Source organism: Muscardinus avellanarius (genome assembly GCF_963383645.1).
Source record: "Muscardinus avellanarius genome assembly, chromosome: 10".
NCBI classification, from domain to species: Eukaryota; Metazoa; Chordata; class Mammalia; order Rodentia; family Gliridae; genus Muscardinus; species Muscardinus avellanarius.
The window spans coordinates 19,749,144-19,763,994 of NC_137796.1; the positions used below are offsets into that span (position 1 = coordinate 19,749,144).

The 14,851-nt window shown below is 49.9% G+C and overlaps 1 protein-coding gene across 1 annotated transcript in view; it reads right to left on the reverse strand.

Moving 5' to 3' along the window:
* The window catches only part of BEAN1 (brain expressed associated with NEDD4 1), a gene marked incomplete at both ends in the record, with an annotated part of 35,348 nt that extends 21,128 nt beyond the window's left edge, over window positions 1-14,220 (reverse strand). The window contains one exon of the mRNA XM_080704652.1: window positions 14,196-14,220. Coding sequence (XP_080560778.1) covers window positions 14,196-14,220 — 25 coding nt within the window. The remainder of the gene's footprint in view (window positions 1-14,195) is intronic.
* Between the last annotated feature and the right edge of the window lie 631 nt (window positions 14,221-14,851).

The following is a 14,851-nucleotide window of genomic DNA, read 5'->3' on the forward strand; positions in this document are numbered from 1 at the left end:
AGGATGCGCAGAGATACTTCTGCAGCAGCTCAACTTCAACAGAATAGGAAACCAGTCTTTCCTTGGCTCTCTGGTGCTGGTTAGTATCACCCAACTCAGAACATATCACAGATTCATTCAATTTCACAGATTTGGGGGGAATCAACCTGATAACGTACAGATAACTGTTACATTATTTACTGTCGTAGTTGTGAATAATCGTCCTGATCAGGGAGGGGTTTCCTGCATTGCTCCAGAGAGCTTTAAGGAGAGGATGTTCCTGAAGGTGGTAAATGCAGTGTTTTAGAGCCTGGCTCGGTGATATTGGCCGGGGTATTTAACATCTATGTATCTTAGTTCCCTTATCTCTAAAACAGGGTAATATTCTCCCAGAGTGTTTCTGTAGATTAAGTGATGATTTATATGTTACCCACGCTGGGCACGGTGGCACACACCTGTAATCCTAGTACTTGGGAGGCTAAGACAGGAGGATCATAGGCTGGGGGGGGGCAGCCTCAGCAAGTAGTGAGATTCTTATCAACCTAGTGAGACTCTGTTTAAAAAAATAAAAATAAAATAGGGCTGGGGGTGTAGCTCAGAAGTAGAATTCCCTGGGTTCAAGTCACAATATCAGAAAAATAAAAGGTACCCAAACACTCCACAAATACAATTATAAGCTGGACACAACTGTCAGACTATCATTTTAGTTGTTCTTCTCCTCCTTCTCCTTTTTTTTTTTTTTTGCAGATCTGGAGATGGAACCCAGAGACATTTGACCCCCAAGCTACAACCCCTGCTCAATTTTTTGTTCTTTATTTTTTGAAACAGGGTCTCACTGAGTTGTAGAGAGCCTCACTAAGTAGCTGAGGCTGTCAGCGAACTGCCATCCTCCGGTCTCAGCCTCCCGAATGCTGGGATTACCAGCATGAGCCACTACGCCCGGCTCCGTTCTTTTTGTAAAGACTGTGGGTCTGTGCTGTCCTTGCCCGGTACCATTCCTATACGCTCCCATCAACTCTATGGGCCAGAGAAGGACCGGCTGCGACGGCCGCAGCTTTCCTGTTACTGCGGGGAGCAGCATAGTTGACTTAGAGGGCCGTTAGCCCGACTGGCAGCCTCAGTGGTAAGTTAACCGGTTGGTGGCTGCACTTGCCTGACGTGGTGGAATGATGTATAGCAAGAAAGGGACTCGAGGTCCAACTAGCGCTGTCACAGGGCATTCTGAGAGGCGGGCCAGCAGGAGGGGGTCTGACACGTTCTCTGCATATCCCGGGCTGACTGATGGCTGTGCGCATGTGCAACAGAACCAGCCCCCCAGCCCTTGCCTGGTGCGTTCACTGCAGGAGAGATTGAGACAGCTGAGTTAGAAGTGAGGCCTGGGGCTAACTTGAAACCGGTGCACCGTTTCCATGCCACCCCCCCCCCCCAGGAAACCATCAGCTGAACTGATAAGCTGATGATTTTTTTTTTTTTGTAGTACTGAGGGTTGCACCCAAGAGGCATTCTACCTCAGAGCCACATCCTAAACCCTATTTTATTTTTTATTTTGAGACAGGGTCCAAGTTGCTGAGGGCCTCCCTAAGATGTTGAAGCTGGCTGTAAACCTGTGATCTTCCTGTCTCAGTCTCCCAAGTACTGAGATTACAGGTGTGTACAAACACTTGCCACCTTCTGCTGGAACACTGAGCTATGCAGGGCCCAGTCATCCGAAGTCCCAGGACTCCTCAGCCTGAGCTAAATGCATCTCGTCCTAGGACGGCAAAACAGCAAAGCTTAAAGAAGAAGATGAGAAAGCATCTCGTGATCTCGGATACCTCAAATAGGACACAAAAGGAACTAACCACTGAAAAAATGGACAAATTGGACTCCATTAAAATAAAGAACTCTGGCCAGGCGTGGTGGCGTACGCTTGTAATCCCAGCATTTGGGAGGCTGAGCCAGAAAGACTGCAGGTCTGAGGTCAGCCTCAGCAGTGCAATAAGACCCTTAGCAACTAAGTGAGGCCCTTTTTCAAAATAAAAGAATAAGGAAATAAAAATAAAAATAGGGCTGGGATGTAGCTTGGAGGCTTAATGCCTCTGGGTTTAATCCCCAGTAGCACCCCTCCCCCCAAAAAGAGAAGGCTTTCTAAATGCGTGCAACATTTGCAAGCTACTCCAGGACCTTGGAGAATGCCTCTCATGGAGGATTTGTCTGTCTAGATGTCTGGAACTGGTTAATAGATCCCGAGACACAAAAAGGTCCTTCATCCCATCTTCATGGAATCATCCATTTTTGCATGATTAGCTCTCCGCTCTAATAGGTTTGTTCTCTGTTGCATACACAGGAGAGCAGTGGCTCCATCCGTTACAGCCGCTCAATGTCAAACAGTATTAACAGAGCATAATATGTCTGCGATGATACAGGAAAACCAATTTTGAAACCCAGGCCTTATGTTCAGCAAGAGGACCTCAAACAGCCTTTTCATTTTTTTTTCTCCAAATAAATGATAAGTAAAAAGTCCCCCATGATTCATTTTCAGTTGGAAATGTGCAAATCTTCACTGCAGCTCGCAGGGAATCTGCAGGCGATCTCTTAGCGATGAGATCACATGATCAGTGCCAATGGTACCTCGGATTACCCGTGTTTCAGTATGAGTGATGCTCGAATCCTTCCCATCCTGCAAAGATTTTTTTCTTTTCAGTCGAAGTCTATAGTTCTTGGTCACTGAATTAAACTTAGAAACAGGCCCTCATTCTGTTCTTGCGATACAGTTTTGCATTCTTGTCTGTATCAAAGGCAATTGAAGCCAATGTCAATACGGGGAAATGCCCCAGGGCATCTCTGTTCTCTGGCTCCCTTAATGCGATAACTGTGTATAGCTGGGCCTTTAATCCTCGTAGGCTGAAAAATAAATCCCACTGGAGGAGAAACACTTCAAGTGCTAAGAGTGAACAAAAATTGATATTGAAAGGATAGGCAAACATCCGTTGACCCAGAAACTGAATTTCAGCCAGTCTTGTGTTTATACTGTGTAGCCCAGTGTTTTTATTTAATGATCAGTATAATTTTTATTTTGAAAGAACTCTGCGAATACTCCACAGGTTTCTGAATATACAAATTCAGTTATAAATTACCTAGTGTCTGGGAATTTGATAGTGGTGGTGTTTTAGATAATTGGATTTTATGCTTGGTGGACATGCCAGTGCATTAGGACTGCAGGTGTAATCCATCATCCGATTCCCTCACAAGCATAATATGGGGACCGTGCCACAATAACGCTACTGGTCTCACTGTTTACAGTGCTGGCGATATCCTGAGTGTGTATGATATCCATGTGTGCTGATCAGTCCTTAGGCTATGGGGATCATTGTTGATATTTTCAAGTACTGGAGGTACCTGAGATTTTTAGAACAGTTTAGAGCCGGGCATGGTGGCGCACGCTTGTAATCCCGGCATTTGGGAGGCTGAGACAGGAGGATTAAGGTTTGCAGCCAGCCTCAGCTACTTAGTGAGGTTCTTTGCAATTCAGCGAGGCTCTCTTTTAAAATGAAGAATTAAAAAAATAGGGCTGGGGGTGTAGCTGGGAGGTAGAATGCCCTCAGGTTCCATCCCCAGTACTGCAAATAAATAAATAAATAAATAAATAAATAAATAAGTAAAATAAAAATAAATATAAAAATAACACAGTTTAAATGACTTCCTGAGTGATCTTTCAGATTTTATTTAACCTGAAGCCTGAAATTTCAATCACGATAGGCAAAACCTCTTTAACAAGGCTGTTGTCCAATTCAAAATGTGCCCAACACGGCTGCTGTATTTATAATATTTTATTTTTTGAATTGCAACACTAAAACCTTTGGTTCCTGAGGAGTATGAGAGGGTATTACATAACATTTTATTCTGTCAATTTTATTTAATGTTAATTTTACTTACTTATTTGTAGTCAGTCTAAATTTTAGTGTTTTGTAATTTTTTTTGGTAGTACTGGGTATCGAAATCAGGGGCAGTCTACTTCTGAGCTACATCCCCAGTCCTATTTTATTTTTTATTTTGAAACAGTGTCTCCCTTGGTTGCGGAGGCTAGCCTTGAACCTGCGATCCTCCTGTCTCAGACTGCCAAATACTGGGATTACAGGAGTGTGCCACCATGCCTGGCTTATTTTCTGTAAATTTTGAGCTTGAATATGCATAAGGCAAAGAATTATATACCAAAATTAATAAATAACTTACATGTAAAAATTTAGGAAGTTCTGTTAATCCAAATATATCATGACTAGGTTGAGAGTGGTGGTGTACACCTATAATTCTAGTTCTTCAGAGGCTGAGACAGGAGGATCATAGGTTCGAAGCCAGCCTCAGCAACTTCATGAGGCCATCTGAAACTTATTGAAAGACTTTTAGAAAATATAAAGCATAATAGGGCTGAGGGTGTAGCTCAGAGGTAGAATGACCCTGAATTCAGGCCCCAGTGATTCCCCCTACCCTCCCCACAAAAGATACCACAATGACCATCAAAAGGCAATCCATGGAGGGAGACGATTTTTGCAATAATCTAACAGAATTCATACTCAAAAATATAAGGAACTCCTACAAATCAATAATAAAAAGATCCAGTAGAAAAATGGGCTAAAGACTTGAGCAATCCCTTCACAAAAGAGACTGTGCGAGGTGCTATGTTAAGTCATGAGAAAAATTCAAATTAAAACCACAGTGTGATACCTCTACTTCCTACTGGAGGGGCTAAACTGAAAACACACACACACACACACACACACACACAAGAAAAACCCGAGTGCTGGTGGTGTAGAGCACCTAGAACATGCACTTGTTGCCGGCCCAACTGCTACAGCCACTTTGGAAACCTGGTGAGCTCTATCTATTGAAGCCAAACATATCTATACTCTATTACCTCCAAATCCCACTTACTGGTACAATGTATTTTCCAACAGAAAGGCATCCCTGTGCTGACCAAGAGCCAGAACTGCCACTCACTATGATAACCAGCTCCTTAAATTTAAATTAACACATTAAAAATTCAGCCCGGTGGTATGGCGCATGCTTGTAATCTCAGCACTTGGGAGGCTGAGACCGGAGGATCACAGATTCTCCGACAGCCTCAGCTACTTAGTGAGGCCCTCCACAACTTAGTGAGAAACTGTTTAGAAGTGAAGAATAAAAAATAGGGCTGGGGGTGTAGCTCAGAGGTAGAATGCCCCTAGGGTTTCATCCTCAGTACTGTAAAAAATAAAAATAAAAAATAAAATAAAATCGGGCTGGGGATATAGCTTAGAGGTAGAATGCACCTGCGAACACACACAAACACACAAACAACACCCCCAAACCCAAGCAAATTAAAAATTCAGTTCTTCAGTTGCAGTAGTCACATTTCAAGTGCTCAGCAGCTACAAGTGACAGGTGGCTATTATATTGAGAAGATACAAGACCTTCTCATTATGGCAGAATGTGTTTTTGATGGTTCTTTTGGACTGTACTAAAATGGTCTTGACACTGCTATTCCTTCATCACTCTAAACTAAAGACTACTCAAATGCCCAGTGGGGTAGAGTGGATACATTCTTAGTAGTATATTCACTCAAAGGAATACTACACAGCGATGATGATGATACATGACCTTCAATTATACTCAGCAATATGGGGGCAAACTCACAACCTAACAGCAAAGGACACCAAATCCCAAAGAGAACATTCCATATGATTCCATATGCAGTTCAAAAGACAGGCAAAGCTGAAGTGTGGTGACAGAAGACGAGACAATGTTTCCTGAAGAAACACTGGGCGAGTTCTTGGGTCAGGAAACAATGTATTTCTTGATAGGAAGGTGTTCAGTCTGTGAAGAGCCCCTGAGCTGTGAGCAATGGTTTGCTGCCTCTCTGGATAGACACTATTTTTAATGGCGCGCTGGCTGCTGACCTGGTCTTCCTTGGCCACATCTACTCCACGCCCGCCCTTAGCCCCGTTCCCAGGAGAGACAAGGACCACCACCGGGCCCCAGGGCCTGCTGTCTAGGTGGAGGAGAGCTCTGGAATGAGTCTCTCGAGCAGGATCTGGGCTGCAGAGGGAGGTGACCTCCAGCCATGGGGGCAGGATGGGCTCAGGTGAGCAGAGAGAGCAGCCCCTAGAGGTGAGTGGCTTGGGGATCCCCAGCGGACATGCAGTTTTAAATGCAAACAGAGGGAACCCCAGCAGTAAAACGGTGCCCAAGCTTCTGAGGGCCCAGCAAGGGCAGTGCCCTGGGGCTGCACCCGCACACAAGTCCTGCTTTAGGATCCCGTCTGCTCCTGGCAGTGGGTCCCTGGACAGGCTACTTCTTTCTCCTGGCCCCCATCTTTTGTCTCTGAGGCTGGCACACTGCCCAATTATGCGGTGACATCACAGAGGACAACCACCGGTCCCAACCACCCTGGCACAGCTTTTCTAGCTGCAGGCGGAGCTAGATGCTTGGGGAACCAATCTAGGGGATTCATTGGCAGAGAAACGGCGATGCCCTTGCTCATTCCTGTTTGGGGGCAGATGCTTTGGAACGCCATGGGTGACCGCCCTAAAGATCTTAATTTCCTTGGCAAGACTTCTAGATACAGAAATCACCGCAGGCTCCGCCACCCCAAGGCTTACTCTTCGGGCCTTTCCCCACATCCCTAAACCGGCTCCCTGGGTGACCTCATGCAACTTCACGGCACGGAGAAGCACATACACACTGACTGCACCCACATTTACATCCCCAGCCTCAGACATGCCCTAGAACTCCAGGCCCCACGTCCACCTGTATCTCCAGATGCAGCTCAGCTGGAACCTGTCAAACCTTATATTTGGAATCGCGGTTGCTCCCCTCCCCCGAGCATTCGGCCGCTCAGGTGCTCTGTCCTTCCATGTGTCCAGGTCCCAAAGGCTGTCACGGACGACTTCTGCCTAGAATCCATCCCAAATCCAATTAGCTTGCAAATCCAAACAGTTTCACCTTCAAATCTGTCCCCATCTTGCCACCTCTGTCATCACTCCGCTGGCCCCAGGCTGGGTCCCTTCCTCGCCTCCTGGCTGGCCCCTGATGCCCCTCCAGCCTATCTGCCACAATCACGGCCCTCTAGTCTCCTCAACTCAAAAACTGACAATTACTCAGAAGCAAAAGCGGAAGTCTTACCATGGCCTCCAATGCCTTTCATCATCTGACCTGTTAACTTCTGGTACCTTCCTCTCCTCCTCTTCTGGTGCCCGGGCTTTCCTGTTGATGCTAGAAAAAGCCAGGCCTAGCTGGGCGTGGTGGTGCACACTTGTAATCCCAGCATTTGGGAGGCTGAGACCTGAGGATCGCGGTTTGTGGCTAGCCTCAGCTACTTAGGGCCTTTGCAACTCACAGACCTGGTTTCAAAATAAAGAAAAGAAAACAGGGGCTGGGGGTGTAGCTTGGAGGTAGAATGCCCCTGGTTTCCATGCCCAATACAGAAAAAAAAAAAAAAAAAAAGAAAAGAAAAAAGAAAGAAAAAAAGAAAAAAAAGAAAAAGGAAAAAAGAAAAAGCCAGTCCTGTCAGAGGGCTCCCTTTGCCTGGGACCAGGCACTGGCATGGCTCCCTCTCTCCCTTCCAGTAACTTCTGTTCCTGCGCCATCTTCTTCGAGCCCGCACGCCCACCCATCACAGCAGCCTGCTCTGGTCTCCTCGCCATTTGATACATTTTGTGCTCATTTGTTTCGGCTCTTCTATGTTGGCTCTGTGATCTCGGGAACTCTGCTTTGCCTGTGGCTCTAACCCTGGCACTTTTCTAGAAGGGGGCTAGCATGGAGCAGATGCTCTAAAAGCATTTGTTGCCTGAATGAATGTACGATGGGAGGAACCTGGAGCCAGAGATGACCACCCCCATCTGCCATAGCCCCTGGCTTGGCTACGGGCTTTATCCTGGCTTGTGGTACCCATGGTCATCTTCAACTGGGGCGCTGCGATGCCTTCTACCCCCCGGTTGCCAAGCATTGGGCTCAAGATATCTGTGGCCTTCTCCTCATGGTGCACAACAGGTTATATAGTGAACCTCAAAAGCCCAGGCTATCCCTCTTTTAGATCTGGGGAATCCAAGGCTCAGGAAGGACAAGAGGCGTATGAAGGTGCAAACAGGATCTAAACTCAAGTCCGTGTGCCCCAAAGCCTAGGCTGTCATCATCAGCCAGGCTGTGAAAAACTCACGGATTAAGCCACTGTCTTCTGGTTCGGGCCCCAAGAGGACCTACCAATGAAGGCAGCTCCACAGGTGGTAATCACTCACTGTCCCTCTCCTCCTGCACCACAGCGGCCCCCTGCACAGTGAGAAGCAGGGGCTGTGGCAGGGATCCGCCTCCAGCCACTGAGTCCCTGTGACAGGCTCACCCTCCCCTTATCCTCAAAGCCCCTCTGCAGGCATGGAGGCGGATGCTCATTGACCTGCAGCCCTGACTCATTCTTTATCTTGAAGGAAGGACGCAAGGGAGGAACATGAGGGGCCCAGGATCTAAGAGGGAAGCAAAGGACCAACTCGGGGGAGATCTAAACCCACAGGACAAAGGAAGCCTGGGACGAGAGCTCAGAAAGCCCTTCCTTGGGGCATGGTGGACACAGGGGAAACGCCACCGCAGGGACCACAGCTGCTTTTGGGGGACAGTGAAATGCAAGAACCTTGCTAGCTGGGAGGTGCCGGCAAGGGGCTGGGGCTCCTGCAACTCTTAGGATCCCTGCATTATGCACTCAAGCTGAGGCTGAATGCTCTCTTGCCAGGAAGTCTAATATGACATGATCCGATTGCGCATTCAAAATTAAGTAACTATCAGATGCTGAGCACTTGTAATGGTGGGATTTTGTGCTGGACCAGACAACCTGAAGAGTGGGCTGCGAGGACATTCATGGAGCCATGAGGTCCTGCTGCAGAGGAGGCTGTCTCTCCAGGCATGGGTGTAGAGGAATGGGCTGGACTTTAGCTAAAATTGAGCCTTAGACAGAATTGTTCAGGGTGCAGCCATGGCTCCACCATTTTCTAGCTGTGCCAGCTAATCTAATGTCTTTATCTCCCTGAGCCTCAGTTCTGCATGTGTGTGTGGGTGCACTAAGCCTTCATTTACAGGGATTCCACAAGGAAGCAGGAAAACCATATAGGCACAGATCATAAGGCCTGAAAGCTCTTCACCTGCAGGATGACACACGATCCTCACAACAGCCTTCTGAGGTGGATACTCATCAGCTCCCATTTTACAGATGAGGAAACTGAGACACAGGGAGAAATGGCTAGCCAAAGTCACTCCCTCGGCTCCCTTGCCTACTCCAAAGTCACATCTCAGAAGGGAGGACAGGATTTCATTAGTAAGACTCATGCTCTCCAGATAGTGCCTGCATGTGTTTAGAAAGACTGCAGTTGCATCCAGGGTCAGTGGGAAAATGTGCGGCAATCGATTAGTGATGTCTGCTCGGGATATAGACGTGGTGATCTTTGGGGCATGTCCCATCAGTCTTCCTCCTTGCCCTCAAGTCCTTCCTTCGGTTAATAGCTCAGTCTCTGCAGAGGTAACGGTCACAGTGAACAGAGCAGAAAACAGCAGAAGCTGGTCTTCTGTTGTTTGGATGTTGACTGTCCCCAATGGTCCAGGACACTTTTGGGGGAAGGCGAGGCTTCGTGGGAGGAAGTTAGGTGTCTGGGAGTGTGCCCTGGAAGGGGCGGTTGGGACCCCAGCTGCTTCCTCCAGCTGCCACAGGAAAGCCAACTTGACCCGCTTGTGGAACCGTGAGCCAAAATAAACATTTTGTCCTCAAAAGTTGATTGTCTCAGGTATTTTCTGACAGTGATGGAAAGCTAACACACGGTCCAAGTCCCAGACTCCCTAGCCCTCTCTACTTCCCCTCTCTGTCACTAAAGACCTGGCTAATATCACATGGTGCAGAGAGAAGGTGGTCAAAAGACAAGATTTTCAAGCCGCTTGGGAATCTTCTCAGAGCCTGACACCAGGCGGGGCTCCCTGTGGCAAACCAAACCCAAGTATCAAACCACAGCGGTGTTATTACTGTATCCATCATATAGGTGAGCATACTGATGTTCCTAGAAGCTGGGCAGCTGGCTCCAGAGGACACGGAGAGTAAGGATGAACGGCAGGTTGTACGGGAAGCCAGGCCCTGTCTAGAGCCACATCACGCCGTCTCTGAGGGAGACCCAGGGCACCCAGGGCCTGGCCAGGCTGCGGTTCCTGCCAGCCTATGGGCGGCCATGATTTTTCTTTTTTACAGGCTCAGCCTCCCCTGGGGCCCTCAAACTGCTCCTTCCCCAGATCTGCCTTGGAGAGGAGAGCAGCGGGAGGCAGCCCGCCTGTACCTCACAGGGAGCCCCACAGGGCTGCCATCTGCTGGGTGGCAAAGAGGAGGTTGTGAAGTGTCTGTTCTTGGAGCTTGGGTCCCCAGGGGCTCGTGGGCTGCCCTGCCCAGCTGGGGCCAGATGGAGAGGCTTCCCCAACCTCCTGCTTTCCTGGGGACCCAGGCTGGCCCTTCTCCTCACTCGGGGCTTGAGATCAGCAAATGGCTCAGATGCCTGGAACTTCTACACGGAGGAACTCACTTCTCCTTTTCGAAGTCACTTGGGCAAAGAAGCCCCTGGGGTTCCCTGAGCGGGGCTTCCTGCCTTCCCCTGCCTTGTTCCTGCCCCTCCCTCCACCCCAGGCCTCTCATCTGCCCCGTGAGGGGGCGAGGGTTGTTGGAGGTGTCTCTGTGAGGGGCAGAGATAATATAAAATGCCTAAGGGGAGATGGAGTTGGGGCTGGTGGACATGGTGGCCCAGCCTGGCTCCAGCAATGTCTTCCCAACTCCCCAGAAGCCAGTGGGTGCTCCTGCTCCCTGGCATCCACAGGAACTGGCAGATCTGCACCCACAGATGGGCTGGCGCTGCTCACCCTGCCGGCCTCCCCACTGCATCTCGTAGACATGACTCTTTCTCTCCAGTCCTCCTGATCCCTGACTCCTGGGGTGTCATCTTGCTTGGGGAGTTTTTGGGCTCATTTTTCTGGTGGGGACATGGCCCATTGCTTTTCTATACTGCCAGGGCTAAGGAGTTTGGAAACCGGAAGAGGAGCAAACTGGCTCCTCTCCTAAACTTCTTCCCAGTTTTTATGGGCTTCAGGACCAGGACTTGGCAGGATCATTCCGTGAGCTAGGAAAGGCATGGTAGTTCCTTGTTTTTTGTTTTTTACTAGGGATTGAACTCAGGGCCATTTTACCTCTGAGCTATACCCCCAGCCCTGTGTTTTATTCTTTATTTTAAAACAGAGTCTCACTATGTTGAAGAGGGCCTCACAAAGTAGCTCCAAACATGCGATCCTTTTGTCTCAGCCTCCCAAGTACCGGGATTACAAGCGTGTGCCACCACGTCCGGCTGGTTCCTTGCTCTGCTTCTCAGTGTACAGAGCAGCCCAGATCTGGAGGGCAGGGCTGTGGGCGCTGTCAGGGCCCTCCGGGGACTTCTGGGCTTTCTTCCTGAGCGTATCTGGGTCTGGAGTGCCTGTGCTTTGACAGTGAGGGCCTCTGTTCTGAAAGCCACCCAGGTTTCCTATTACTGAAAACCACTAAGTGCCAGGCACAGAGCGGGGCGCTGGGGACAAGCTGGGGAACAGAGCGGCCTGCTTCCTGGAAGCTGGCCTTCTTCTACTGGTGGCGTGGGCAGAGTAAGCACAGGGCTGGTTAATAAAAAAGCCATTTCTAGAGAGGGTCCGAATTCAGGGCTGAGATGGAGCTGAGTTCGAATGACGATCTGTTGACTCCATCCCTACAGAAGCCAGAGGGGGTGAGGAAGGGGACTGAGGGTCATTCCCAGAGTCCTGGTCTGAGGGCTTTGGTTAATGATGGTACCCAAGTCAATAGAGCACAATCAAGCAAAATTGGCTTAGAGGGGAAGACGAAATGCTCGATTTGAGACAAGGAATCTGAGGAGAGGGTGGGAAACAAGCAGAAGTCAGAGGAAGGAATGGGGAACCCAAGAAGAACCTGGGGTGGGCACAGCTGGAGGCCTTCTGGTGGCTACAGCGTCAAGCTGAGTGAGGCCCGGAAGGTCTGACCTGTGCAAGCCAGGCAGGGGCTGCACCATCCCAGGGCAGGTGCAGGAAGAAGCACCCTCCTCTGCTGCCAGCAGGGTACATGGAGGGATGGTCGGATGGTCAGAGCAGCTGGAAGAGACTTGGAGGGTTTGGGGTCTAGGAGCCCAAAGCAAAGTCTTTGGGGAAGAGGAAGAAGCGACCAAGAGGATGAGATGCAATTGTGGCTTGGAAAGGATGAGACAGACTGGGGTACAGAAACCAGACTGAATTGGACAGTGTGAGATGAGGCATCCAGAGCTCCCAGGATCCCCTCGTAGCAGGGATGAGGGCTGTGCAGCCTCCACAGGCTGGCGGTGCAATCAAGAGCCTCAACCCCCCAGGCCCTAACTCATCCAGGGTGCTTGCTTATGCATCTGTTAAACCTTTTTACTGAGTGCCTGCTGCAGACCAGGCTCTAGGCCTGCTGGGGTGGGGGCTGGGATTCAGAGTCTTGCAGGAATTTTTGTATTGGTCACTACTCCTTGGCGCCCCCAGGAGGCGATGCTCAGAACTGTTCTGCATTGATGGCCCCTATTAGTACAGATGGACCAGACTCTCAAGGGTCCGGTATTTCCAGAAGGTTCTGGAATGCCCTCCCCACGCCGCATCCCCTGCATTCTCCACTCCCTGCTGACTGCCAAACAGGGGCAAAGATTGACCTTGTACCATCCATCAGAAATAATCTGATCAGACCTTGACCAGTACCGTCCTTGGGTCCCCACAGTTCCTCCAGCTCCCGAACATTCTCTGTGAACACAGAAGCCCACGGCCGGCTCATTCTGCCCATATGCCCGGGGATCTCCTGCCCGATGGCATCTGCCAGCTTCCCCAGCTGCCCACCACAGCGGTCCCTGGATGTTGGAAGGGTTAACAATCGGGGTTTTGCCTATGTGATGTGTTCCTGGCAAAGGAGTGGTAGAGCCCTAAACCCATTAGTGAGGGGCGAGGCGTTACCCAGAGTGAGTGTCATGACAGCTGAGCTGGGGGGGGTCCCCATCTCACCCACACCCACAGTCCTGACTTACCAAGGAGAAGGGACAGTCCGTTAGGAACGTCTCCCCAAGTTACAAGTGATGGTGGTTTAGGGGGCTCAGCGGTTTTAATGGGAGACAGCCAGTGGATGCAGTGGGGAAGCATGAGTTGGTGATGGGGGGCTGGTGGAAACTCGGCGGGGGGCTGCTGTCCTGGGACCCCTGCGGTTCACCTGGCTGAGACCCTCACCTGGACTTAAGGGCATCAGTGAGCCACAAGAACACTCTTAGGGGCAGAACTGTCTGATGGTTTCAGCAAATGAGGGGCTCCTGGAGGGGGCTCTGGGATGAACATCCTTCAGACAGGCAGCCCCAGGGAGTGCATCTGTGGAGCCTCCATCCGTGAGATACTCCCTGTGAGCACTGAAGTTTGAAAGAGCAGCTTTCTGTTTCCCATGGGATCCTCACAACACATGTTCAAGGCTCTGAAAAGCCTGGTAGCAGCAAATATTTAGTGTGTGTGTGTGTGTGTGTGTGTGTGTGTGTGTGTGTGTGTGTGTCTGTCTGTGTGGTGGTGATGGGGGTGTTGAAGCCAGGGGTATGTTATCACTGAGCTACACCCCCAGTCCTTTTTATATTTAAATTTTGAAATAGAGTCTTGCTAAGTTATAGTGCTTGGACCTCAAACCTATGCTCCTCATGTCTCAGCCTCCCAGGGACTGGGTTACAGGTGTGTACCACAGCTGTAATGTTCTTAACGTGTCTCCTCTTCAAGGGGTGCTTGAAGGACATGTAATCCTTGGAGCAGAACAGGGAAGCCAGCCTGCCACGGGCATAGCTCTGACCAGGGAAAGCCCCTTATTTGGTCATGGTGTGTGTGTGTGTGTGTGTGTGTGTGTGTGTGTGTGTGTGTGTGTTTGAGAAACCCCCAGCCTTTCCTTGTTGGGGAAGGGCTGCTACAGGACTATGGGCCAAAGTACAATTTTCAGTTTTTCTGGAGTGTCCCATGAACTTCGGGGATCTTCTAGGTTAGGCCCCCCAACCCCCATCCTGCCGTATCAGCTACTGGTCAGACCCCCTGAAGTCCTTCAACCAAACATTCTAGAGCTATTCTGTGCAACCCAACTCCAAGCTCTGCCACCCAGGCCCCAAGGGGCGGGCGGGAGGATGCGGGAGGAGACTTACAGGGGCAGGGGCGCTTGAAGGACATGTAATCCTTGGAGCAGAACAGCGGAGCCAGCCTGCCCACAGGCACGGCTCTGACTTCTCGCAGGGAAGGCCCCTCCACTCACCTGCGGAGACACAAACAGGCAGGTGATGGGGGTGTCCACACCACACTCTGCCATCCCAGGGCTGCCAACCTCTGGAGGAGAGGAGGGTGACTTTGGGGCATCTGCCTGTTGCGACTTCAGAGCTATGGGGGATGGGGCAAGTTGGGGCTGGGACCACAGTGGGGGGCGCGAGGCAGGGGAATGTTTCTCCTAGAATGGGAACTGGAGGTGCTGTGGTGTTCTCCAGTCTCAGGGGCCTGTGAGATCTCGCTGCCTTTGGGCATCTGCAATGGGCCATGGCAGCTGGAACAGCTTGCCACTGTCAGGGCAGGAAGGACCCTTTAAGGCCAGTACCATGTCCTTCCTCATTTCACAGTGGGAAAATGAACACTGGGAGGAGAGAAGGGGGCTAGCTCACGATCTCAGCTGGCTTGAGAGGGTGTAGCCTGACACCTAGCTCAAAACATTTTATTATTATTATTATTATTATTACTATTACCACTACTTCTACTACTACTACTTTAGCAACTTTTATGAGGAGAATGTGCTTTTCTTCCTCATTTTATAAAT